Raw genomic sequence first — 26,393 nt, forward strand, 5'->3', positions numbered from 1 at the left:
TAAGCAGTGAGCTTTAGGCAGTTGGCCTTCCTACATGTGCAGGCCCCTATTGTATCAGTAATATTCACTTATTGGCCAGTGAGTGAATATTGTGGGTCACAAATCCCACTGAGGTTTTTCCCACACCGAGTTTCCTCGTTAAAAATATTGTGTTATGGTGTGCTTTCTATGTTGTGGTTATTATTCTTATTTACTGCATTAATTCTTGCTTACTAGTATACTATTTTGAGATACAATTCATTTAATAAGTTAAGAAAATCCATTAACCAATTAGATATTGATTCACCCCTCCCCCCCCTCTCAGTATCTTCTAGAATCCTAACATTTGGTATCAGAGCCCAGTCCTCTATTTTCAAAATCCTAACAGCTTGAGGAAGATTCTGACACCGGTACAGATGGATAATCTGAGAAAGCAACTGAAAACATCTCTTGCAGATTATGATGCAAAAAAGTTGAAAAATATAAAAATTGAAGATGATCTGAAGGCTGCACAAGAAATCATTCAAGGACTTCAGAAGAATCTTACTATTTCTAGGAACAAAAGATGTATTGAATAAAACTAGTATTAAGGAGAGTGACTTGGAAGGACTACAACCGAAAACACATCTTTCACCAGTTGGTACCTCCTCTGATAGTGAAATACCAGCAGAATTCAAAAGGGTAGAGAGAAAAAGAAAACCCTCACCAACACCTGCTCCTACACCAAAAAGAACAAGATAAAAACAATAGGCAGTTAGGCCTTTGGCAAGAAAGTTGACACCAAAGAAGAGGAAACAAAAACAAGTTGTTCCTCCACTTGACAAACTTTTGAGTGAGATAACTGAAGATGGCAAATTGTCAAACATCAACAAGTTGTATAACACACTATCAAATGACGAAAAAGAAAGTATTGAAAATAGTGTTATTTTACACCTTGATATTTATAAGAAATTTTTTATGGAAGTTGTTGATGATATACCCAATGACTCGTATAGAAGATTAGAAGCTAGAAGGGTAGCAATTGTTGAATTGGATAAAAAGATCAAAATAGAAAAAATACTTGCAGTTCACCCAGTGAACTCAGCACAAGAGATAGATGAATTAATAAGTGAGGCAAACCAGACAGTATTCTCAACTGGTCACCAACATGTAGCACTAATGGCAGGAAGAGTTAACGAGATATCAGAAGAAACTGCAAACAAATGGGATATATTCTTTGTTGAAAAAGAAAAACAAGAAGAGCTTAAGAGACCAAAGACTTTTAAAGTATATCAAAAAGAAAAGGATAAGGATAAGGGGAAAGGCAAGATAGGTGGACCTCCGAGCATAAAGGTGATAGATAACTTACCCCCACCTTCCTCTGATACTCCACCGGCATAAACTGTTGATACTCCACCGGCAACAGAGAGTATGGAGACAACACATGAAGATACAAATCCTGATTCAGAAGTGTTGTACACAATGAATATTGACACATAGGAATTAAACATTGTGGTAGATAAGGATTCAAGTGAGAAAAGAGATGTGGCAACTAAGCCATTGATAGAAGACACATCAATTGGAGACATTGAAATTGGGAGTGAGCAACAAACTGAACAGACAACGGATACAGGAAAAGCAGATAGCACTGGTGTACATAATGATGTATCTACTGAGCAACCAACAACTGATAGCAATTAAAAATATGTTGAGATACCGACTATAGATATTTCAGGAGCAAGCACAGAGAAACTGACAGTAAACACAGAGTCACAAATAGAAAAACTGGCAGTGGACACCACTGAAAAATCATCAGAGGCACCATTAGAGAAACCATTAGTAGAGAGTACAGAGAAACAGGTAGAGCAATAGGATTCACAGGTACATACAAAAACAATACCACCGACTACATCTGAAAAACCTAAACCTTTGGTAGCTGAAATGCAGACACAAACTGACCCTCCGAAGAAAGAAGAAAGCAATGCTATTACTACCACTGACGGATTACAAATTGTGAAGGTAGTTGGACAGTCATCTGAAACCTCCAGGACTAAATTTACCATCTAATGTGACAGAGGTATTGCTATATTCTATCAAGAAAATAATAGATTGTAATGCACTAGCATATAAGGCTATTGATGACACCATACTAATTTTGAAGATGATTGCACCCAAGTGTAACATAGAGAATAAAGATTCTTTAGGTCAATTAGACATGTTGTCTAAGTACATAACCGACAATCTTCTAACAATTGATCAAATCAATGAGGAGACATTAAAAGAGAAAATGAATAAAGAGAAAGAAAAATTCTTTGAGGAGACAATAAAGAAAAATAAGGAACATATGGATGCCTTATTACTAGTACTAGGCAAGACAATTTTGGAATTCAAGAAACTGTACAGAGATACATGCAAAACAAACATTTTGACACAAGATATAGATAAAGAGATCAACATAGCTCAAAAGGAAATCAATGATATTACTGAGAATTTAATAGGTTCATCAGATTCAATATCGATAGTAGAATAGGAAATTGTAGGATTTGAAGAGAAAATAGAAAACTTGAAAAAGATAAGGAAAGGTTAAAGTTTAAAGAAAAAGAACTTAAGTGCAAACTAAGTCCTAAATTGGATATCGTCATCTCTTTGAGAAAATAGATTTTTGAGGCTCTCATTCCAGGACTTAAGACATCGGAAGAGAAAATGCACTTTCTCACCAATACAATCCAAAGGACTGAAGTAGCACTAAAGGACAGTGAGAGATTCTACAACAGTCTACATGCTTCTTTTGTAAACCCACCAAGGATCATAATAGGAACTACACTCAATTGACATTGAATGACAACCTTTGTCAATGATGCCAAAGGGGGAGTAGTAGAAGATGATAAAAGGAATAAGGATGAGAAAAATGTATGACAGAAGAGATCATCTACTCAGGGGGAGCACACAGTTTGACAGTTTTGGTAAGATAGTTTGGACAAAAATTTTGGATACACATTTTGGCTTTTTCTCATGAGTGTTGCCATCAATGCCAAAGGGGGAGATTGTTGGTAAATGCACACTCCAATGAGAAATTCTAGGTGATTGAAGGTATTGTCATTGATGGAAACCTTACAATCCTATGGCACCAGCACATGCACAGACACCGGCACCGGCAAAGATGTTCACCGGCACCATGGCCGACAAGATTTTGTTTATTGTATTTTATATTTTAATTGTAAAATCTTTTTGTAAGTCGACAAGGTGAATTGTAATAAGGATCATATATAAGTATGATATCTTGGAGAACATTTGTAAATAGAGGAATATACGAGATGGATAATATGTGCGAATATTAAGGCAGATTGTGGAATAAGGTTTATGATTATAGAAAGAGTTTAAATCAGTACCGAACCTAGCATAGCAGATGTTGATCCAAAGCAGTACATGATATTGGATTTACTTAATCCACTTTTGTAAGTCAATGAGACTTCTCTTTTTGTATTTAAGAAGTAAGCTTTAGGTACTTGGCCTTCCTACATGTGCAGACCCCTATTGTATCAGTAATATTCACTTATTAGCCAGTGAGCAAATATTGTGGGTCACAAATCCCACCGAGGTTTTTCCTACACCAGGTTTCCTCATTAAAAATATTGCATTATGGTGTGCTTTCTATGTTGTGGTTATTGTTCTTATTTACTGCATTAATTCTTGCTTACCGATATACTGTTTTGAGAAACAATTCATTTAATAAGTTAAGAAAATCCATTAACCGGTTAGATACTGATTCACCCCCCCTCTCAGTATCTTCGGGAATCCTAACAGGATAAGTAACTGGGACATTCCCATCTGATGATAGTTCTTTAGTCTTCCTAACCCATCTCTAAGTATGATCTTGTCAGATCTCACTAACCTTCTCTTTTTCTTTCTCATTTGATCCTCCATTACCAATCGGTGGATTTCTGCTTTTACAGAATTTAGCAATATGTCCAACCTCATTACATGCATAACATGTAACATTGTTCCTTTGATTTGCTTTGCTAAAACCGATGAAATTGCTTGACCTGTACTGATTAGCCATATGTCCAAATTTTCCACATGCATAGCATTTAACATTCATTCTGCAATATTTTGTCTTATGACCTTACTTATTACATATAGAACATTTACTGGGAGCAGAATTAGGGTTCTGATTTGCTCTATTTCTACATTGCCTAGCCATGTGACCAAATCTATTGCAAACAAAAAATCTACCATTAAATTTATAAGAATTAAATTTGCTTATCGGTGTCTTATGGCTTTGATCTTCATTAGCAGTATCAGAACTCTGTCCTTGCTCAAATCCAAGTCCACTGGAATCACCAATCTACCTTTGTCTCTTCAATAACTCATCTAGCTATGTTGAGATAATCTTGAGTTTTTCTTTATGGTAGATTCAACTAGAATCCCCACCCAACCTGTAGGACCCCTACTATTCAACTGCTCTCAAAATTATCATTTGTCTCTCAAGTTCTTGTTCACTACTCTGGGATTGTACTAAATCGGTTCTCAACATATCATTCTCATGAACCAACCTACCACATTCTTCAATTTTGTTCTTCAGGGATACATCAATATTTTCTTCCTTCTTCTTTCGGTCCTCAATCTCCTTAGACATCCTCATAGTTATAACTTGCATTTCATTTTTCATAACCATGTTCCCCTGACTCAATTTCTGACACTGTTCCTTAAGTGCATCTTTCTCTTCATCATCTCGACTTTGCAAAAGTTCCTTCCTCCTAGCTTGAACAAATTATAGCCTCTCTTGTAGGACAAGAGTGAATTCCTTAGCATAATTCAATTCATCTTGTAGCTTTAAGTTCTTCAACCTTTCAGCATCATAATCTTTAAGTGCCATCTCAAGTTGCTTCTCCAAAGTCATATCCATGGATTCCAGATTTAGGATCTTCCTCAAGTTGTTAGACTTCCTCCGAGGCATGAGGCTCTGATACCAATTGTTGGAATCCAATAACACTACGATGGGGGTTAATCAGTATTATACTGGAATGATTGATATTAGCCTTATTAAAACATGCATACACCAACTGATATACCGATACATATAGAATTGAAAGAAGTAAAGCAACCAATAAGCCAATCACATAAATGAGAACCATAACACACAGATTTATACGTAGAAAACCTCAAAGAGGAAAAACCACGGTGGGATTTGTGACCCACAATATCAATCCACTGGCCATATGAAGAGATATTATAAAATATGAGGGGCCTGCACTTGCAAGAAAGCTTACAGCCTAGAGCACATTGCTCAATCACAAAAGGAGCCTCACTAACTACATAAAATTCCAAACTACAATCTAAAGAAGTGTTCAACTGTTAAGATAGCATCTTCTATGCCTGAATACAGTTCCGGTTTGAGCTTTGTTTGTTCTGGCTTGAAACCCTAAACCCTTTATCAGAATAACCCTTACATAAATATCCTCACATAAATAATATCTCTGATATATTTCACATCTCCTTCCAATTACATATTCACATCATGATTCATGTCTATATCAAAATGATCTATCAAACTGACCTATATACCATATACAAATTATCATGCCTTATGTCATCTAACAAAGATATATACGATATCAAATTACATGTGGGCCAAATAACATAAATGTATAAATATTAAAACCAATTGCCGATGTTGGATCCAAGATATATCAGCCTCCAATACCAATAACCTTTACTAAACCATGTCGGTCTACATTGCTGGTAACCAAAGAAATCATTTTGTCCTGCCGATGTTGGTGCTGGTGTCGGTGTCGGTGTTGGTGTAGTATCTATGAAGTGTCTATTGATACACAACTAAACAAAAATATGAAGTCCGAACACAATACCATGTTGCCATCAATGACAACAAATTGAAACCAACCAATTGAGTATCAATTACCAATAATTTAATGGTAGTAATTTTGAGATGTGGAAGCTAAAGATGGAAGATCTACTAATAGATCAAGATTCATTAGATGTTGTTGATGCGAATGTCTCAAGACCTACAAATCCTGTTGTAGTTGCTCTGTACGATGTTATGGATAGAAAAGATAAGGGTCTAATTAGATTGTGTCTAGCAGACTCTATTCTAAACAATGTCCATGAAGAGAACACTGCAAAGAAGTTATAGACTAATCTTGGTGAGATGTATCAAGCCAAATCTTTATTAAATTAGATTTTATTGAGGAAGAAATTATATTCCTTGAAGATGGAAGAGGATGGACAAATTGCAGATCACCTAGAAGCATTTAATATGTTGGTGGCTCAATTGGTATCTATTGGTGTTAAGATGGACGAAGAGGAGAAATGTCAAATCTTGCTTTTTTCTTTTCTTGATTCGTGGGATTCTCTTGTCATGGATACCATTAGTACTTTTGTTGTTTTGAAGTTTGAAGATGTGTTGCATGCCCTACTTGGTGAAGAAATGCGACGGAAGGTATTTGTCAGTTTGAAGGAAGCCCTAACTATTTGTGGAAGACCTAAGGAAAAAGGCAAGAAGAATGAGAAGTGCAATAAGTCCAAATCTAAAGGGAGGTCCAAATCTGCTGGAAAGTCCAGTGTAATATTGTGAGATTTTGCCAAGATCAAGGGCACAATGAAAAGTATAAAAATAGAGACAAAAGAATGACAAGAACAAACTATATTCTCATCAATATGAAAATGATCAACTGGATTCACCAATACAATGAATATAGGCCTTCTTATATAGGCAAGGCCATATGGATGTACGAGCACACAATCATGACATGTGGCTCAATGAGAAACAAGGGTAGGTAAGAAATACTAGGGGTAGGTAGGAGAAATAATATAATATTCCACAAGAGGTGGATGACCCACCGAATGTGGAGTGTAACAACAAAATAAGACCACAAAAGGTGGAATTTCTCCTACAAGCTCTATCCCTATGTGCACACTTCCCTAAGTGTCTCAAATCCAAACTACGAAGAAATGCATTATCCTAAGTTAACTTAAGTAAAGTGTAATAATATCCATAAAGAATATTTATTTACACCAACACCCCCCCTTAAGTGCAACTTAGGGGAATGAAGACTCAAGTCAATAATGCAAGATGGGTCCTGGCTACTAGGCCATGATAGGTACCCATGTACAATATGCAAATGCAAGCAAAACCATGCAATGCAATCTCTCACAAATGGAGAAAAGGAGAAAACCCAGTGGGGAAAAACTCCCCCCCAAAAGAGAGATGAAAGTACAAAAGACTCTCAAAGAAGAAGGACAAAACCTCAAAGAGGAAAAAGTCCCCCCCATAAGAGAGGAAGGATAAGTCAGCTGACCCCCCCTAATGACACATCCTACACCCCCAAGAGAGCTCGCAACTGCTGGAACTTACTCTTAGTGAAAGGTTTGGTGAATATTTCAGCAACCTGCTCCGCTGTAGGACAATACTGCAAATCAATGACCTACTCCTGAATGAGCTCTTGGATATAGTGCATATGAATCTCGATGTGTTTGGTCCGCTGGTGCTGGGCCGAGTTCTTTGAGATTGCAATAGCACTCTGATTGTTGCAATGTAGAACTATTGACCATGGATTGGTGAACCCAAACTCTGTGAGAATCTGTTGGAGCTAAATGGTCTCAGTTGTTGCGTTAATAGCGCCTCAATACTCAACCTCAGTCGAAGAGAGGAATAGCATGTTGCTTCTTGCTCTGCCAACAAATGGGGCTTGAACCAAGGTGAAAACTGTAACTGAAAGTAGACTTATGATCATCAAGATCGCCAGCCTAATCAGAGTCTGTGTAACCAACCAAGCAAAGTCCTATGCCTACTGCATAGTGAATCCCATAGTGATGTGTACCCTGGATGTAATGAAGGATGCGTTTGGCAGTTTTCCAATGAAGCTCATGTGGTTCCTGCATGAAGCAGGAAACCATGCCAACTACAAATGAAATATCAGAGTGTGTATGGGTCAAGTAGATGAGACTACCCACAAGCTAACGATACAAAGTGGCATCAACTAGTGGAGAAGAACAATGAGCCTCAAGCTTGACTCCTAAAAGAAAGGGAGTCGGTGTAGGCTTACAATCAACCATATGAAAGCGTGCAAGTAGATCAAGAGCATACTTGGGCTGCAATAGTGTAATCTCAGAAGGTGACTGTGAAATCTCTATCCCAAGAAAGTAGTGCAAAGGACCCAAGTCAGTCATAGCAAATCTGTCATGCAAAGCAGATTTGACCCTGCTAATTATGGATGCAGTACTCCCTGTAATGATCAAATCATCAACATAGAGCACAAGTATCAAGTGAGAGTCATCCTATCACAAAATGTAGACATTTGGATCAGAATGACACCTAGTGAACCCTACCGAGAGAAGAAAGGAATCCATCTTGGCATACCAAGCCCTGGGGGCCTGCTTAAGGCCATAGAGAGATTTCCTTAGTCTACAAACCAAGGAAGTATCCTGGATGAAACCCTGCGGCTGCTCCATATAAATCTCCTCATCAAGCTCACCATGAAGAAAAGCACTCTTCACATCCATCTGATGTACAACCCAACCATGAGCTGCAGCAATAGCAAGTGTCAAGTGAATGGAGTTCATCTTGGCTACGAGAGCAAAGGTCTCAGTATAGTCAACACCTGCAAACTGAGAGAAACCTTTCGCAACAAGCCGAGCCTTATACTTATCCACACTACCATCCGCAACATACTTGGTCCGATAAATCCACTTACATCAAACCATCTTTCTCCCCTTAGGGAGATGGACTAAATCCCATGTGTTGTTCCTCATCAAGTAACTATACTCTTCCTCTAGAGCTTGGTCCCACTCAGGAACCCCTGATGCTTCCCGAAATGTTTGTGGATCAGAAGCGGTAGCAATGAATGCATGTGGAAGATCCTGATGTTGTGATTGAGTTCTCTATGTATCTGAAGGATCCCCAACAAGAGAACCCATAGACTCAAGTGTCTGTCAAGCCCAACGAGGTCTAGGTGGAGGTGGAGAACAAGGCTCCTCAACTGCAAGTGGACCCTGCGGAGGTGTAACCCTACGAGTCAGAGTTGAAGGAGTCTCATCATCTGAATCACTAACATCACTATCCACAATGGAGTAAGGTGGAGGAGGTAGAGAGGCTAAGCTAGGAGAGCTTTCCTCAAAGTGAACACTCCTCTCAATGAACACCTCATGTGTCTCAAGATGCATCAATCTATATGCCTTAACACCCTCAGGATATCCAACAAATATGCAAGGCCGACTCTTAGGTTCCAATGCCTTGCATTTCTGTGGAGGTATGCGAGCCCATGTTGGACACCCAAAGACTCTAAAATGTCTCAAAATTGGTTTCCTACCAGCCCAAGCTTCAAAAGGAGTAATACCTTGCAAAGATTTGTGAGGAACCTGATTCTGGACGTGTGTGGCAAAACTGATAGCCTCTGCCCAAAATGCGGGATCAAGAGAACGTGCATATATCATACAGCTAGCCATTTCTTCGAGAGTTCTATCCTTGCATTCTACAACTCCATTTTGTTGTGGAGTGTATGTGATAGAATGTTGAAGATCAATCCCCTCAAATGTACAAAAATCCTCAAGTCTTTTGTTCACATATTCCCTTCCATTATCTGTGCGAAGAATCTTCACCAATTTCCCAGATTGCTTCTCCACACGAGTCTTGAAGTCCTGAAATCTGTCAAATACTTCACTCTTACAAATAATAAAGTAGACCCAAGTGAAGCGGGAGTAGTCATCAATGAAGGTGAGGACATAGCAAGCCTTACTAAATGAAGGTGCTGGAAATGGACCTACTACATCGCTGTGAACAAGTTGAAGAACTTCCAAAGCTCTCCAAGCTTTCCCCTTATCAAACTTCTCTTCGGGATGCTTGACCATGGAACAACCTGAACATACACCCTCTGAAAAACTGATTCGAGGTAGACCTGTGACCATGTCTTTAGTGCTGAGCTGCTGAAGATAGAGGTAGTTGAGGTGACCAAACTACTCATGCCATAGCTTACTTTCTGAATTTGAATGAGTAAGCAAGGCCCTAGAAGGTGAACTTGGCACAAAGTGGGAGAATGAATAAAGCCTTGAGTTGTCATTGACTTGTCCCACTGCTACCAAGGCATCATCATCAAGATCCTTTACCACAACTGAATCTAGTGTAAACTCAACCTTTTTCCCATTCCCATAGTGAGTGATTTGGTAGATAGAGAGAAGGTTGGTAGACAAGTTAGGAACATAGAGAACATTCTCAAAAGTTCCATCATCCATGTCAACTGAACCTTTCCCTTCAACCTCTACTTGTGTATCAACACCTATGTAAATGTGAGGTACCTTAGATGGCTCCAATGAAGAAAACTGCTCCTTTCTAGAACCCATGTGATATGAGGCACCTGAGTCAAGTATCCACTGCTATGAAGAACCTGTTGTAGCCACAAATGCTTGCCCTTTTCCCTTAGAATGTGCAGAAGAGGAAGGAGATGAATCCTTCTTTGTGTAGGAAGATGGCAAGTTGATATTGTTTTTCTTAAGAAGATTAGTTAACTCATCAACTTGTTTTATGTGGCATCGATGCTCATCATGATCATACTTCTTGCAATATGCACAAGTTGGTTTATCCTTCTTAGATGGTGTCCCCTTCTTGGAAGAGGATGAAAAATCGCCTTGTGATGGAGAGGATGATTGTCCTTTTTCTTGTTGTGGCTTAGACTTGGAGTGCTTCTTCTTCTTGTTGGAATCTTTGCCTTGATTTCCTTGATTCCCTTGATTAGCCACCAAAGCCTGAGACTTTGAAGACTTGAGAAGCCCCATGTTCAACAACTTAGATTGTTCCAATATCAACATTTTTGTGAAAGCATCAAATGAAGGCATAACATAGGAACTCCCCACTATCAAATGATGAGTTTGGAAGCTAGAAACAAATGCTGCATATTCTGGTGCAAGCTTGTCCAACAAGTTGAATATCAACTAAGCATCCTTTTTGTCAATTCCACGATCCTTAAGCTTTGCTCTTAGCTCATTTGCTTTGGTGACATAATCTTAGATTGTATCAAAAATCTTGGGATCCAAGTTGGTGAGCTCATTGTCAATCTTATAACCTCTGATTTCATCAACTTGACCATACAATTTCTGAAACATATCCCAAACATCTTTGATTGTAGTACACTTCTCAATATGAAAGATGAGGTCATCTGATACATACTTGCGCAAAGTTCCAAGAGCCATGCAATTCTTAGTGAGCCATTCTAACTGAGCATTAGGATCAGGTGGTGTTGCTATTGTTCCATCTATGTAATGTGTGAGACCTTTTTCCATTAATTTGCTCCATACTTTAATTTTTCATGATGCATAATTATGTGGAGTTAAAGGTGGAAATTTATGAGGACTCATTGCAACAAAAATGAAAGAGCACAAGGAAAGAGAGGCACAATCACACAAGACACCCCCCCAAATTCACTCAATCAAAGAACCCCCCCAAAAGTAATGATTTGGCACTTTATACTTAGTGCATGTACAATGGACCACTTGCAAAAAATGGCCAAGTGGACTTCTGATTTCAATTTTACAACTACCTCAATAAGGCCAAAAGAGACTCAAACTAATAATGCAAGAGATCTAAACTAAGATCCAAGAAATTTACAAGTACCAAATAGGCCAAATAAGACCAATATCTAAAAGTACAATTTCTACTTAAAATCTCTGAAATCTGATCATAGATTATGAAAGTAGATGAAAAAACATGCACTTCCCAAAAATACAGCACCTGAAAAGGAGGTCGTATGAGCTCAAACGATGCCTTTGAAGTTGCAGAATTGAGGATTAGATAGGTACAACTGAGAGAATCTAAAAATTTTGAAAACCCTGTGCACCAAAACCAGAAAATAACCACACCACTGAGAAGAGCATGAAAAATTAGCCCAAATAAAAAAAAAATTGCACCCAAAAAGGAGCGAAATTGAGCAAGTTATGGGCCTCCAAAGTTGACCCAAAAAACCAAACTGCTCAATGGAGAGGGGTATAAAAATTTCCAAAGAAAATGTTGACTAGGCGCTGACTGGGCATTGACTGGGCGTTGCTAACTAGGCAGAAGGTACGGATCCCAAAAATAATTTTTTTCAAAAAAAAATTTTTAGCTAGAAAATTATTTTTCAGAAAAAAATAATTTTTTTTTTTTGAAAAAATCCGAAAATTCCATACTGTACCACTTGAATTGGGCAGAAAATTTCCTCCACACCCAAAAATCAATTTTCACCAAAATAGGTCAAATTTATACTCGATTTTTATGGAAATGGCCTCTTGGACACAATGGTGACGTTGAAAACGCTCTAAGATGCCTCCAAAAAATGCAGTCCCTCAGATCCAAAAATAGAAGCCTTCCACGATGTCTCCAAAAACCAATCAATGAAGCCCCAATGGATCTGATACCATGTGATATTTTGCCAAAATCAAGGGCACAATGAAAAGTATAAAAATAGAGACAAAAGAATGACAAGAACAAACTGTTTCTCATCAATATGAAAATGATCAACTGGATTCACCAATACAATGAATATAGACCTGCTTATATAGGCAAGGCCATATGGATGTACGAGCACACAATCATGACATGTGGCTCAATGAGAAACAAGGGTAGGTAAGAAATACTAAGGGTAGGTAGGAGAAATAATATAATATTCCACAAGAGGTGGATGACCCACCGAATGTGGAGTGTAACAGCAAAATAAGACCACAAAAGGTGGAATTTCTCCTACAAGCTCTATCTCTATGTGCACACTTCCCTAAGCGTCTCAAATCCAAACTACAAAGAAATGCATTATCCTAAGTTAACTTAAGTAAAGTGTAATAATATCCATAATGAATATTTATTTACACCAACAAATATACTAGAATTGCGGTAAATGAGGTCACATCCTTAAGGACTACAAAGAAGAAAAGAAGAAGAAAAAGAAGAACGTTGATCCTAATTCTGAGTCTGAGAAGGAAGATGGTGATGCATTCATTGCAACTTTGGCTACTCATGCAGGTAAGGATGCATGGTTAATTGACTCAAGTGTAACTTTTCATATGACTTCCAATAAAGATTGGTTTTCTGAATATGAAGAATTTAATGGAGGCAAGGTGTACTTGGGTGATGTTTCACCTTGAGACATTGTTGGTTGAGGTAAAGTTAGGATTAGGTTTCTTGATGGTAGAATAAAAAGGATTAGTGATGTGTTGCATATCCCTAGTTTAAAATGAAATTTATTATCTGTGAGCAAACTGATAGGTGCAGGTGTGCAGGTAGTCTTTCCTGATGCAGGATGTAAGATGATTAAGGGTTCTATAGTGATAGCTAGAGGTGTTAGGTTTGACAATTTGTATAAGCTAGAGGCATACACTGTTGAGTGTAATAGCACTTTTGTAAAAATTAAATTTATGGAAACTTTGTTGACAGATTTGAGGGTTTCACCTTCAATGGATGGACATGGCATTTGGGTACCTAAATGTGGTCTTTCTTCTCAAGAAAAGTTACTGCAAAGAAGACTATGTTATGGCACTAGAGACTTGGCCACATTGGAGAAAAGGGTCTAAGGAACTTGAAAAATAAAAAACCTTGTTGAAAGTTTGAATGATTATGATCTTGACTTTGATTTCTATTAGCATTGCATTTATGGAAAACAAAACCGCGTTCAATTTTACTCGAATTCTCACAAATCTTGTGGTGTTTTGGATCTTAATCATTCTGATGTGTTTGGTCCTATAGATGTTCCTTCCCTTGGAAAATCCACATATTATGTTTCATTCATTGATGATTCTAGTAGAAGGACATGGGTATACTTTTTAAAGAGTAAATCTGAAGTTTTCCATCGTTTTAAAGAATTTAAAGCAATGGTTGAGTTACAGATTGGAAATAAAATTAAATGTTTGAGGACTAATAATGGCGGTGAATTTTGCTCTAATGATTTTGATATATTCTATAAAGACTGTGGTATTAACAAGCAAAAGACACTGATGGAGAAGGCTAGGAGTATGATGAGTGGAGCTGGTGTAGAACAAAAGTTTTGGGCTGAAGCTATTGCCACTACTTGCTACTTGATTAACAGGTCTCCTACATAAGCTCTTGTTGATAAAACGCCTATGGAAGCATGGTCGGGTCAGAAGCCTTCATTGAGACATTTGAGAATTTTTGGTTGCGAGGCATATGCATATGTGCCAAAGGAGAAGAAAACAAAGTTGGAGAACAAGGCTGTGAAATGAATCTTCATAGGGTACAGTCATGGTGTGAAAGAATACAACCTTTGGGACCCTGTTGCACAAAAGGTAATTCATAGTAGAAGTGTTATTTTTAGAGAAATTGTCTTCTTCTATTACACTGTAGCCCAAACAAACTAAACAAAAAGATGTGATTCAATTCCCTTCTATGCCTAAAAGAGTTGAATCAAGACCACTTGATAGGGAAGAAGTTGAGGAGAGCTCATCTAGCTCTGAATCTTCAGAAGAGGAGCAAGAACCTCCAACTTAGCTTGTTCGAAGGTCTACAATACATAGACAACCACCTAAAAGGTATTCACCTAATGATTGGAGATGTATTTTTTCTTTGAATACTAATGTGGATGAACCTAGATTGGTAGAAGAGACATTAGGTATGAATGATGCAGAATCCTGGAAGATTTCTATGGAAGAAGTATTGACTGGTTTGAAAAATAATGATACATGGGATCTTGTACTATTGCCTGAAGGACAAAAGCCTGTTGGTTGCAAATGGGTGTTCAAGAAAAAGATTGGTTCATATGGAAGCATTGAAAAGTATAAAGCAATTTTGATTGCAAAAGGCTACTCTCGGGTTGAGGGTATTGTTTATGGTGAGATATTTTCTCCTATTGCAAAAATGACATCCATTAGATTTTTGCTTTCTATTGTTGTTGCTTATGATTTGGAGTTTGAGAAAATGGATGTAAAAATTGCTTTCCTTCATGGTGATTTGGAGGAGGACATTTATACGACATAGTCAGAGAGCTGTGTGGTGAAAGGTAAAAGTCATTTGGTCTATAAATTAAAGAAATCTCTGTATGGCCTCAAACGGAGTCCTAGGATGTGGTACCAAACATTTGATACATATGTGTTGAGTCTAGGATTTGAGCGTTTTAAATCATATCACTGTGTTTAATATAAATATGATGGTGATCATTTCCTATACATTGCATTGTATGTTGATTATATGTTATTCATTGGTAAAGGGAAAGGTATGATTTCAGAACTAAAGTCTCAGCTCATTGCTAAATTTCAAATGAAAGATATTGGTACAACAAAGAACATTCTTGGGATGGAAATTAGAAGAGATAGAGTGAACGGAAATATATGGCTAGGTTAGAGTAAGTATGTGAATTCAGTATTACAGAGGTTCAACATGCATGATTGTCGACCATTATATGTTCCCTTCACAATTGGAATGAAATTATCTGCTTCAAATTGTCCTACATCCTCATCGCAGATGGAAGACACGATCAAGGTGCCTTACCAGAGTGTGGTTGGAAGTCTGATGTATGTTATGGTCTGTACCAAACCAAACAATGCCCAAGTAGTGGGAGTTCTTTCTAGATATATATCTAATCTTGGTAGAGTTCATTGGGATGCAGCCAAATGAGTCTTCAGATATTTGAAGGGAACCTCAGAGTATTCTTTTTGTTATCATGGTAATTTGGTTGGAGACATGACTTCCCTTGATATTCATGGTTATGTGGATTCCGACTGGGCAGGTGATGTTAATAGCAGAAGATCCTCCAATGCATATGTGTTTACTTTATTTGGTGATGCAATTAGTTGGATGAGTAAGAGATAGGGTGTGGTTGCTTTATCCACTACTGAAGAAGAGTATATGGTAGCTAGTCATACTTGTAAAGAAGCCACTTGGCTTAAGAGATTGTGTTCAAATATTAGAATAAAACAAGGAACAACGACAATTTATTGCGACAGTCGGAGTGTGATTTTCCTAGCTAAGAACCCGACATTTCATGTCAGGACCAAACATATTGATGTTCGGTATCATTTTATCAGAGATATGGTCGAAGATGGTAGGGTGAAGTTGGTTAAGGTAGAAAGTTTGATGAATGTTGCAGATGCTTTAACTAAGGTTGTGAGCACAAAGAAGTTCAAATGGTGTTCAGAGTCTATGGGCCCTAACAATTGATTTATTGTGTTGATACTCCCTTTGCTCTTGCAAGGTGTTTGACAAGTGGGAGAATGTTGGGAAAAATGGTGTCTCAACCTTGCATTTACATGAGGTTACTATTTATAGTAGTTTTCATTTGAGCACAAAATGGTGCGAAATTCTTTCCCAAGCTTCTGGTTAGCTAGATATGCATTCTGGTAAAGTTACATCGCAAGATCATAGTTAGTTTTGAAGATATTAAAGTTTTCATTTTGGAGGGGTCTAATGACAGGTTTAAATTTAATTTTGAGGAATTTAGAGGCCCCAAAATGCCCTTGAAAAATGAGCATAAGAAGCATAGCTTCTTACGAGGCAATAGAGAACTTTGTGAGATTTCTGACACTTCAAACGGTTCGTCAATAGGACACATGACTCTCAAGTTATGGCCTCCAAAAGTTTGTATTTCTGAAATAGGAAATTTAAAATGTATTGGACACATAAATGAGTTGTAAAAGGGAGGGACGTGTGTTGATGTGTGTTTTAATATGTCATAGGGCATCGAGAAGGGAGATAAGGTTGGCTACACCTTATTGGGTGGTTTTATCTCATGGTTTTGTAATATTGTTTGACGGTTTCTTGTATTGTATCTCCTATATATGAGGTGCGTGAGATAGAGGTTGTGTGTAAGAGTCTTATGGCGATTGTATTACCTCTAAAACTCTAATTAGTGGTACTCATGCAAAGAGCTTTCTCTACAAGTATATTGTAATTCGTTATTGATTGTTGAATAATATATTGAGCTACTTTTGGAGTGGGGTTTTTCTCCCGAAAGGGTTTTTCCCACGTAAATCATTGAGTTATGACATGCATGTTATTGTGTCTATTTCTGTTAATTTTCTTTAATTGTTGTAACAATTTGTAATTTTTTTTGCATTATCATCCTCTCAAGATTAGTGTAGGAAGTTGTTCCCCTACTTAACTTCTTTACAAGTGGAATCAGAACCTGATCACCTTTAGTTTTAGTTGTGGGTTATTAGGTTTTTTGAACTAATCAATATTTGAGTGGGAGCTTGTGCAAAAGACATTTTTTGATCTTGTTGTAAGAATTTTCAGATGGCAAGTTCATCAGGGGGAATAGAGGTGGGGAAATTTAATGGTAGTAATTTTGAGATGTGGAAGCTGAAGATGGAAGATCTGCTAATAGATCTAGATCTATGAGATGTTGTTGATGGAAATGTCTCAAGACCTAAAGATTCTACTGTGACTACTTAGTATGATGTTATGGACCAAGAAGCTAAGGGTCTAATCAGATTGTGCATGGGAGACTCTATTCTAATCAATGTCCATGAAGAGAACACTGCAAAAAAGTTATTGACTAAGCTTGGTGAGATGTATCAAACCAAATCTTTATTAAATCATATTTTCTTGAGGAAGAAATTATATTCCTTGAAGATGGAAGAGGGTGGACAAATTGTAGATCACCTAGAAGAATTTAATATGTTGGTGGCTCAATTGGAATCTATTGGTGTTAAGATGGATGAAGAGGAGAAATTCCAGATCTTGCTTTGTTCTTTGTCTGATTCATGGGATTCTCTTATTATGGCTAACAATAGTGCTTCTGTTGTTTTGAAGTCTAAAGATGTGGTGTGTGCCCTACTTGGTGAAGAAATACGAAGGAAGGTATCCATAAGTTTGAATCAAGCCCTAACTATTCGTGGAAGACCTAAGGAAAAAGGAAAGAAGAATGAGAAGCGCGATAAGTCCAAATCCAAAGGGAGATCCAAATCTCCTAGAAAGTCCAAAGTAATATGCTGGAATTGTGGTAAACTAGGTCACATACGTAAGGACTACAAAGAAGAAAATAAGAAGAAAAAGAAGAAGGTAGATTCTGATTCTGAGTCCAAGAAGAAAGATGGTGATGCATTCATTGCATCTTTGGCTACTCATGTAGGTAATGATGCATGGTTAATTGAATCAGGTGCATCTTTTCATATGACTTTCAAGAAAGATTGGTTTTTTGAATATGAAGAAATTAACAAAGGCAACATGTACTTGGGTGGTGATTCACCTTTGGACATTGTTGGTCAAGGTAAAGTTAGGATCATGTTTCCTAATGGTAGAATAAAAAGGATTAGTAGTGTGTTGCATATCCTTGGTTTAAAATGAAATTTATTATCTATGAGAAAACTGATAGATGCAGGTGTGCAGGTAGTCTTCTATGATGTAGGATGTAAGATGGTTAAGGGTGATTTGGTGATTTCTAGAGGTGTCAGGTTTGACACTTTATATAAGCTAGAGGCATACACTATTGAGTGTAATAGCACTTCTATAAAAAGTAAATTTTGTGGATACTTTGGCGAAAGATTTGAGAGTTTCACCTTCAACGGATGGACATGGATTTTGGGTACCTAAGGGTGCTCTTTCTTCTAAAGAAAAGTTACCTATAGAGAAGACTATGTTATGGCACCAGAGACTTGGCAACATTGGAGAAAAGGGTATGAGGACCTTGAAAAATAAAAACCTTATTGAAGGTTTGGATGATTGTAATCTTGACTTTGATTTTTGTGAGCATTGCATTTATGGAAAACAAAACTGTGTTCAGTTTTACTCAAGTTCTCATAAATCTCAAGTGGTGTTTTGGATCTTATTTATTCTGATGTGTTTGGTCCTGTGGATGTTCCTTCCCTTGGAAAATCCACATATAATGTTTCACTCGTTGATATTTTAGTAGAAGGACATGGGTATACTTTTTAAAGAGTATAATTTATTTATTGCTTTGATTTATTGATAATTGAATTTAGTAGAAGGACATGGGTATGCTTTGGATTCATGATTTTAGCAGAAGGACATGAGTATACTTTTTAAAGAGTATAATTTATTTATTTCTTTTATTTATTGATTTATGGATTATCAATAAATCTTCTCTTGGGTAGACCTTGGATTCATGCTTTTAGTAGAAGGACATGGGTATACTTTTTAAAGAGTATAATTTATTTATTCAAAGTGTTAAGGAGTTAAGGTCCCTTTGGAATCAAAGTCACACTCTTGTACAGTGGGTTTAGGTTACAAAGCTTCTCCTTTATCTCTGTCCCCTTCATTCTCTAATGTTCCTATGTCTTCTTGTGAGCAGTCAAACTCTTCTCCCCAAGAGAAAGGGTTGCTTCGTGCTCCTCGTCCTTTATCTAATCAAGATCTTATTTTGTTGCGACTTCTTAAAGCCTGCTTGATTTGTCTTCCTCCTCCTACACATAATAAGTTTCCTAAGAATCATTCTTTTTGTGCATACCATCAAGTGCTTGGCCATTCCACTAGTGAATGTAAGGTTGTGAATGACATGATTCAACAACTTCATCAATCAAGTGTCATCGATCTTTCATGTATTGATATGCCTTCTTGTTCTTCTTTGCATAGAAAGTGACATTGAGGTGTATCTCTATCTCGCTCTATATCATATTTCAACCTACTTTGCATTCTTATCTCTCGCCTGCTATGGTGACTATCCTTTTATCACTTTTTCATGTTTGCCTAGATGGGGGCCAAACCATTTGATCCATCTCTTTTGTTTGCCTTGGTAGGGGCCAATCTACTGCTTACCAAATCTATCTTTGATCGCCCAATTGCATGGCTATCTAGTGTATCGCTACCCATGCCGAAAAATCTATCTCATCGCCCTATCGTATGGCTATCTAGAATAATGTACATTGCTATCCATACTGGCGTATCTCATACCAACAACGACTGCTTATCTTGTATCCTTTTGTAACAAGGGGCTTTCCTCCAAAGCGAGATTCATTTCTGTTACGTTATCTTATCTATATTTTATTTGTATCCTCTATCTTATCATCCAACATGTTAGTCTGCAGCTAGCATGTTTGAAATATATTGAGTAAATCTATTCCAAATCTCAACTTCATCTAGTTGGGGGCAATCTCGTCTGATCAACAAAAATTTTCCTCCGTATCACGCATATCTTATTTATCTTATCTTTTGGTAGTGGCCTTCCTTCAAAGCGAGGTTGGTGCTACTTATCTTTAATCATCTAGCATAACACAACTTGCTAGATCTATCTTTTTTACCATCATCATGACGACTAGTGATGCATCAAAGCTAGTGTCTAGGTCATATACTATCTCTTCAATATTGATTGCTTCTCTGACTTCTGGGTGCATTCTTCCTTGAAGTGATCAATCCTTGCTTTATTCTCTTCATTTTACAATTCCTCTATCTGTTGTTTCTTGCTATTTGGGGATGACGCATGGTATTGAGACAACCTTTTACATCGAGGTCTTTTTTACTTTGTTGACTCAAGATTGTAGTTTCTTTGTTCTATGCTTTCATGTTCTAACCCTATTGTCTTGGGATTCCCTTATTCTCTAACCCTGTTCTCTCATGTAGGTTTTTTTATCTAATGCACCTGTTTTGCAAGTCTTCAGCTTGGGGTCATGCTTCCTCGACTTGGAGATTTATCTACTTCCTCTACAATATCCTTTTGGTATCATGATGTTATTTCTTGTTCAATAGATTTCCTTTAGCATGCATATTCATGTTCATCCATAAGCCCACTAAAGCATACTCCTTTGTAATTTGGCCTACATCTTTTGTAACCACTTTGGTGTCCATTCCCCTAGCACCTGAGTAGGCTCACTTTAGCCCTTGCATTAGCCTTTTACCTCTCAGGATGCTTAAGACACCTTTTAGCAGCTATCCTTCTACTTCTGCTTCTTGTTAGCTATGTGTTTCTCTTGTCACTTGTTGTTTCTGAATGTGATTTGTCTGGACACTAGTGCACTGCATGGATGTCTTCGCAACGCACATTCGTCCCACGACATCTTAACGTTCGAATGTCAATTCTGAGCATGCCTTTCCACTTGTCACTTGTGCATGTTGGTGGAAACAACTCCGAATCTTTCAAATGGCTCGCCAGTGCTCTTTTCCCTCCTCTTCTCTCTTTTAAATCTATCTTTTCTCTCCATTCAAGCTCTCTTGGTTATTCAATCTCTCTTAGACTCTCTTACACTCTCTTGGTCTCTCTCTTGGCTCTCACAACTTTCTCTGGCTCTCTCTCGCTTGCTACAACAGTCTCTATTTTTCTACAACACTCTCAAGCTTTCACAATATTCTTTCGCAACTCTCTTGGCTTTCTCAAGCCTCTTTGCTAATATCTATCTATTTATCCTATCTTTGGGCATCATGGGGTTTACCACATCCCTCTTCTATCATTTATCATTTATCTTATCTTGCATTTATCTTTTATTCTATCAATCTATTTGGTTGTCTGTGGAGGTGGAAACACCAAAACAAGGATTTGATCGAGGCAAGTCCCCAAGTAGCCCCAAACATTTTTCCTTTCTGGTTTGTGTGCAGGTTGCATTAGAAACGATTTATTTGGCTGGAGGCTTCATATCATGGACCAGTTGTGAGATTATCATCTTCCTTTCCTTTGTGACTTTCATTCCATTTATATAATTTCGGTTTACCTTCTTTTATGTACATTTATCGCATTTACTAGCTTAGCTTCATTGTTTTTCATGTTTTTATTGCATTATAATCACACTTGGAACTTTCTGTACGAACTCTGTACCTCGTCCATACAGGATGACAACGCACCACACTGATGTCCCAGCTCCGCGCACTCATCCTGAGGATAGAGACTCAACAGAGTCGTCTGAGAGTCTCGTTTGCAGTCTATTCGTTTAGCTTTTCATTTTTATCCCTTGGCTCATCCTTAGTGCCAGTTAGAGTGAGATAGCAGCGGGTCGATTTGTCCTTTAAGATTTGTCATCTTGGAGGTGACAAATCCCCTCCTCTACAAAGATCACTTGGTTAATATTTTGGGAAGAGTCACTTACACTTACTATCACAAGTTTTCCTAGGTAGAATGTTGTGCTATATGTTCCTAGTCTCACTAAACACACACACACACACCCACACTATTCCATCTACAAGAAAAATAGAATACCAACTCAAAAAAGTATAGCTACAATTTACAAAGCAATAAAATACATATTTGTAATTGTTCTATGCTATATAAGAAATCATGTGCTCTCTTTTCATAAGGTATTCTTCTTGACATAAATTTACTCTTTCTTTGAAGAAACACACTTTGTGCTATATAAGAAATCATGTACTCTATTTTCATATAGTATCCCTCTCGACATAAACTTCGTCCTTTTTCAAGGAACCATGTTCTATATTCCACTTCAGTAGTGGCACAATTATTAGTCCTTGCCTTTAAGGGGGGAGACTAATGTTTACACTCAACTATTTTCTATTAATCTTATGTAGGAAATTGTGTTGACAAAAAAATTATTAATGTTTTATAATGTTTCAGATTTCTTGATTTTATTTTCTAATTTTTAATTGATTTGTGCTTTTCCATGTGGGAGTTTTTCATTTTTCAATTTAAAAATAGAGGGAAAAAATCTTGACCAATGGTGTCTTGAGGATTTTTGTGTGGCTTAGTTAATCCATTGTTTTGTTGTTTTCTTGAAAAACACCTAATGCATGTAGGGAGGTAGCATTCTTAAAAAAATTCACGTGCCTTGTCTATGCTTCCACATTTTGCATACATGTTTATTAGGGAAGTTGCAATTCGACTTTTCTAGTAGTGGAAGCAATGCTCTAAATTTGAGAGTATAAGTAATTGATTTAGTTTAGCATAGCTTGAAATTGAATTCAACCTATGACCAACGTTGAACTCCAATCTTCACCTTGGACATATGAAATCACAAAATAAGGTCTAGACAATGATTAAACCGCTTTTCGAGATACACAGACGTGAAACTATTGAACCTTTACATATATGATGAGTGTCTTATGATACACATACACATACACATACACATACATATACATATAATCTTTTAATTTCATACCCAAGAATCACTCTATTTGAAATATTCTAATCTGCACTTATTTATTGGGCCATGGGAGACAGATGCAAGTTTCTTGTTACATTAAGATTTCTTAAATACATTTATACTTGGAGAAACTCACCTTTTACCGTTGCAGTAAAATCACTCCACCATAGATTGGAACGGATGAACTTGTCATCATTTAACTGTTGAAATATAAAGACGTTAAATATTGAACAATTTCTTGTTTTTCTCTTTACACACAAAAAACCGATAGCCAGAGGTCACTTGTGCTAAGTTTGAGTTATTTGTTTCTCTACTTTTCTCTATTTCACCATTATTTCACCATTATAAGTGCTTAAGTTAGCATGGAAGTCACACATTTAGCTATTACAGGCATAGTACAGATTTATAACATAAACAAAATTAGTTTTTGTGTCCAACAAGATAAGAATTAAAATACTCTATTTCGCCGTTCAATGATTTGCAGGATAATGACCGTTGTTTCCAATAGCAAATTTAAATCCTTTTGTGGCCCTTCAACTGTTTGACAGAATGCCTCAAAGAGATGTGTTCTCATGGATTGCAATGATTGCAGGATATGCACATAAAGAATTTGCTGAAAAAGCTTCAGAGACTTTCAAGCAAATGCAATTGGGAGGTATAAAGCCAACTTCTACTAACTCTGCGAAATGGGAGGTTTCGAACAGGGCATGGATATCTATCAAAGCGTAAAGGATAGAAGAATTTTATCAGATGTTGTAGTTGCAGCTGCCCTGGTATACATGTACCCTTCGACACGTGAACTGTTTGACAAAATGCCTCAAACAAATGCGATTTAATGGAATGTCAGGATTGCGGGATATGCTCAAAATGGATTTGATGAAAAAGTTGTAGAAACTTTCAGGCAAATGCCATTGGCAGGTGTATAGCCAAATTCCACACCCTTTGTCAGCATCCTCTCTGCCTGTGCCAAACTGGGAGCTTTGGAACAGTGTGCGGATATCCATAGTCAGATGTAGTTGCAACTTGCCTGGTACACCAAATATGGAAGCATTGACAAAGTATGTGAAGAGTTTGACAAAATGCTTCAAAGAAGTGTGATCTCGTGGAATGCCATGATTGCAGGATATACTCAAACTGGATGTTGAAAAGGCATTAGAAACTTTCAAGCAAATGCGATTGGAAGGTGTAAAGACGAATTCTACAACCTTTTCCGGCATCCTCCTTGCCTGTGCCAAAATGGGAGCTTTGGAACATGGTATGGACATCCATCAAAGCATAAAAGATAGAGGAATTTTGTCAGATGTTGTAGTTGCCACTGCCCTGGTTAACATGTATGCAAAATGTGGAAGCACAGACAAGGCATTTGAATTGTTTGACAGAATGCCTGAAAGAAACGTGGTTTCATGGACTGCAACGATTGCAGGATACGTACAGAATGGATTTGTTGAAACTTTCAAGCAATTGCAATTGCCAGGTGTAAAGCCAAATTCCGCAACCTTTGCCAGCATCCTTTCTGCTTATGCCAAGCCAAAATGGGAGCTGTGGAACAGGGTTTCGATATCCATCTAAGCATAATGGTTGGGGGATTTTATTTAGATATTATAGTTGGAAATGCTCTGGTAGACATGTATGCAAAATGTGGAAGCATAGAAAAGGCATGCAAACTGTTTGACAGAATGCCTCAAAGAGATGCCATCTCATGGAAGGCAATGATTGTAAGACATGCTCTCAAAATCTTTGAATTAACGAAATACTTTAGAAAATACCTTGACATACAGAGTGTCCATATAATGCCAAAAAAAAAAATTCAAAATACCATTCATCAATTTTGAGATATGATTGTAAAAAAGGAATTCAAAATATCATTCATTAATTTTGAGATATGATTGAAATGAGATAATTGCAATAATAGTACTAACACAAGATGGAAGGAATAGCAGCCCACACATATTAATCATGGAAAAGAATGTATTTCCCTAGCCACAAATTATCTGTAGAAAACTACAATTTGCTTCAAAAACATTCTGCAATCAGAAGCAGGCCAATACCATGAAACAACCTTAAAGTTGAGTGGTTTGTGTGAAAAGGAAGAGATTTTTCTTTCTTTTTCATTATTTTCATATTTTAATCATTTTTAGGAGGATTTAATCTCCTATGTGAAAGCATGATCCACTATCCAAGCGACGATTTATTTTCATGATCCTTGCATTGATTTTGTTTTTTACATGGCATTCACTACTTAAAATCTACAGTCTTTTTCAAACACTTCAGGCGACTTCAATCTCCTGTCATTTTTCTTTTACCAGGTAAGCTTTCCAAATTCATTACTGTGAAGTTTTTTTTTGCGATAGATTTTTATTCTTCATAAGACGGAATTTTTTATTTTCATCAAACTTTTTTGCCTGAATGTTTCAGAGTTCTTTTATTGACCCTAATGGTAACAATTTGTTTCTTGGGTTTTCTGAAAAAGCATTAGTGGTTTTTGGCCAAATGCTGGTGGCAGGCTTGAAACCCCATCGATTTACATTTTGGGTTGTTGTACCTGCATGTTCCTTATTGTCTTTCGTGGCAGAGGGCGTGGCAATTCACGGTGAAGTAATAAGAAGTAGGTTACATCATAATGTTCTGGACACGCATGCAAAATGTGGTTGTATAAAGATTGTCTGCCATTTGTTCGATAAAATGTCTGAACTCGATTTGATTTCCTGAACCACGATACTTGCAGGATATAGGCACAATGGATTGGCGGAGGACACTAGGGAGCTCTTCAAACAAATGCAATTGACAGGGCTAAAGCCTGATGAGAAAAGTTAAAGAAAAAATTAAGAAAAATGATGGAGGACAAGAGACATATTTCGAGCATAAGGACTTGTTTAAAATTTCTCACATCAGCTATAAATAATGGGATAAGAGGAGGCATGAAATGACAAAACCATCACATCAGCTATAAATAATGGGATAAGAGGAGGCATGAAATGACAAAACCATCCATTGGGCATAAGGACTTGTTTAAAATTTCTCACATCAGCTATAAATAATGGGATAAGAGGAGGCATGAAATGACAAAACCATCCATTGGACATAAGCCACCTAATTTGTAATACTCCACAAGGGCTAAAACCCTTATGATTGATTTTTTAATAAAAAAATATTTTAATCTCTAAAAATTTCATCCACCTATTATTAAGCTAATGTGGTTCTAATACTAGCTAATACATTCTTATATATGGATGTTACTAGTACCACAGGTTATGTAATTTTAATATGTCTTATATAAATTTATATAGTAGTATAGGAATTAGATGAATAAAAAAGGAAGAAAATCTTTTAAAATTGGTTAAAAAAAATTACATCCTAAAATATAGATGTCCTATATGAAAATAGGGATTTTAGGGCATCTTGGCCTCAATGGTGAGGTCCTCTTTTCTCAAAAATATCCTACTAAAATAACCCTCAAATTTAAGATTAAGTTT

At 37.1% G+C, this 26,393-nt stretch overlaps 1 protein-coding gene across 1 annotated transcript; it reads left to right on the plus strand.

The window, feature by feature from the left end:
- The first annotated feature begins 23,606 nt into the window (after positions 1 to 23,606).
- On the plus strand, positions 23,607 to 25,734 carry LOC131045041 (pentatricopeptide repeat-containing protein At2g13600-like). The gene is made up of 6 exons (XM_057978551.2): positions 23,607 to 23,693; positions 23,839 to 23,978; positions 24,300 to 24,471; positions 25,173 to 25,226; positions 25,336 to 25,525; positions 25,646 to 25,734. Exons 1-6 carry the CDS (start codon positions 23,607 to 23,609, stop codon positions 25,732 to 25,734), a joined length of 732 nt encoding a protein of 243 aa, XP_057834534.2.
- The last annotated feature ends 659 nt before the right edge of the window (positions 25,735 to 26,393 follow it).

Source organism: Cryptomeria japonica, chromosome 7, assembly GCF_030272615.1.
Source record: "Cryptomeria japonica chromosome 7, Sugi_1.0, whole genome shotgun sequence".
Classification (NCBI taxonomy): Eukaryota; Viridiplantae; Streptophyta; class Pinopsida; order Cupressales; family Cupressaceae; genus Cryptomeria; species Cryptomeria japonica.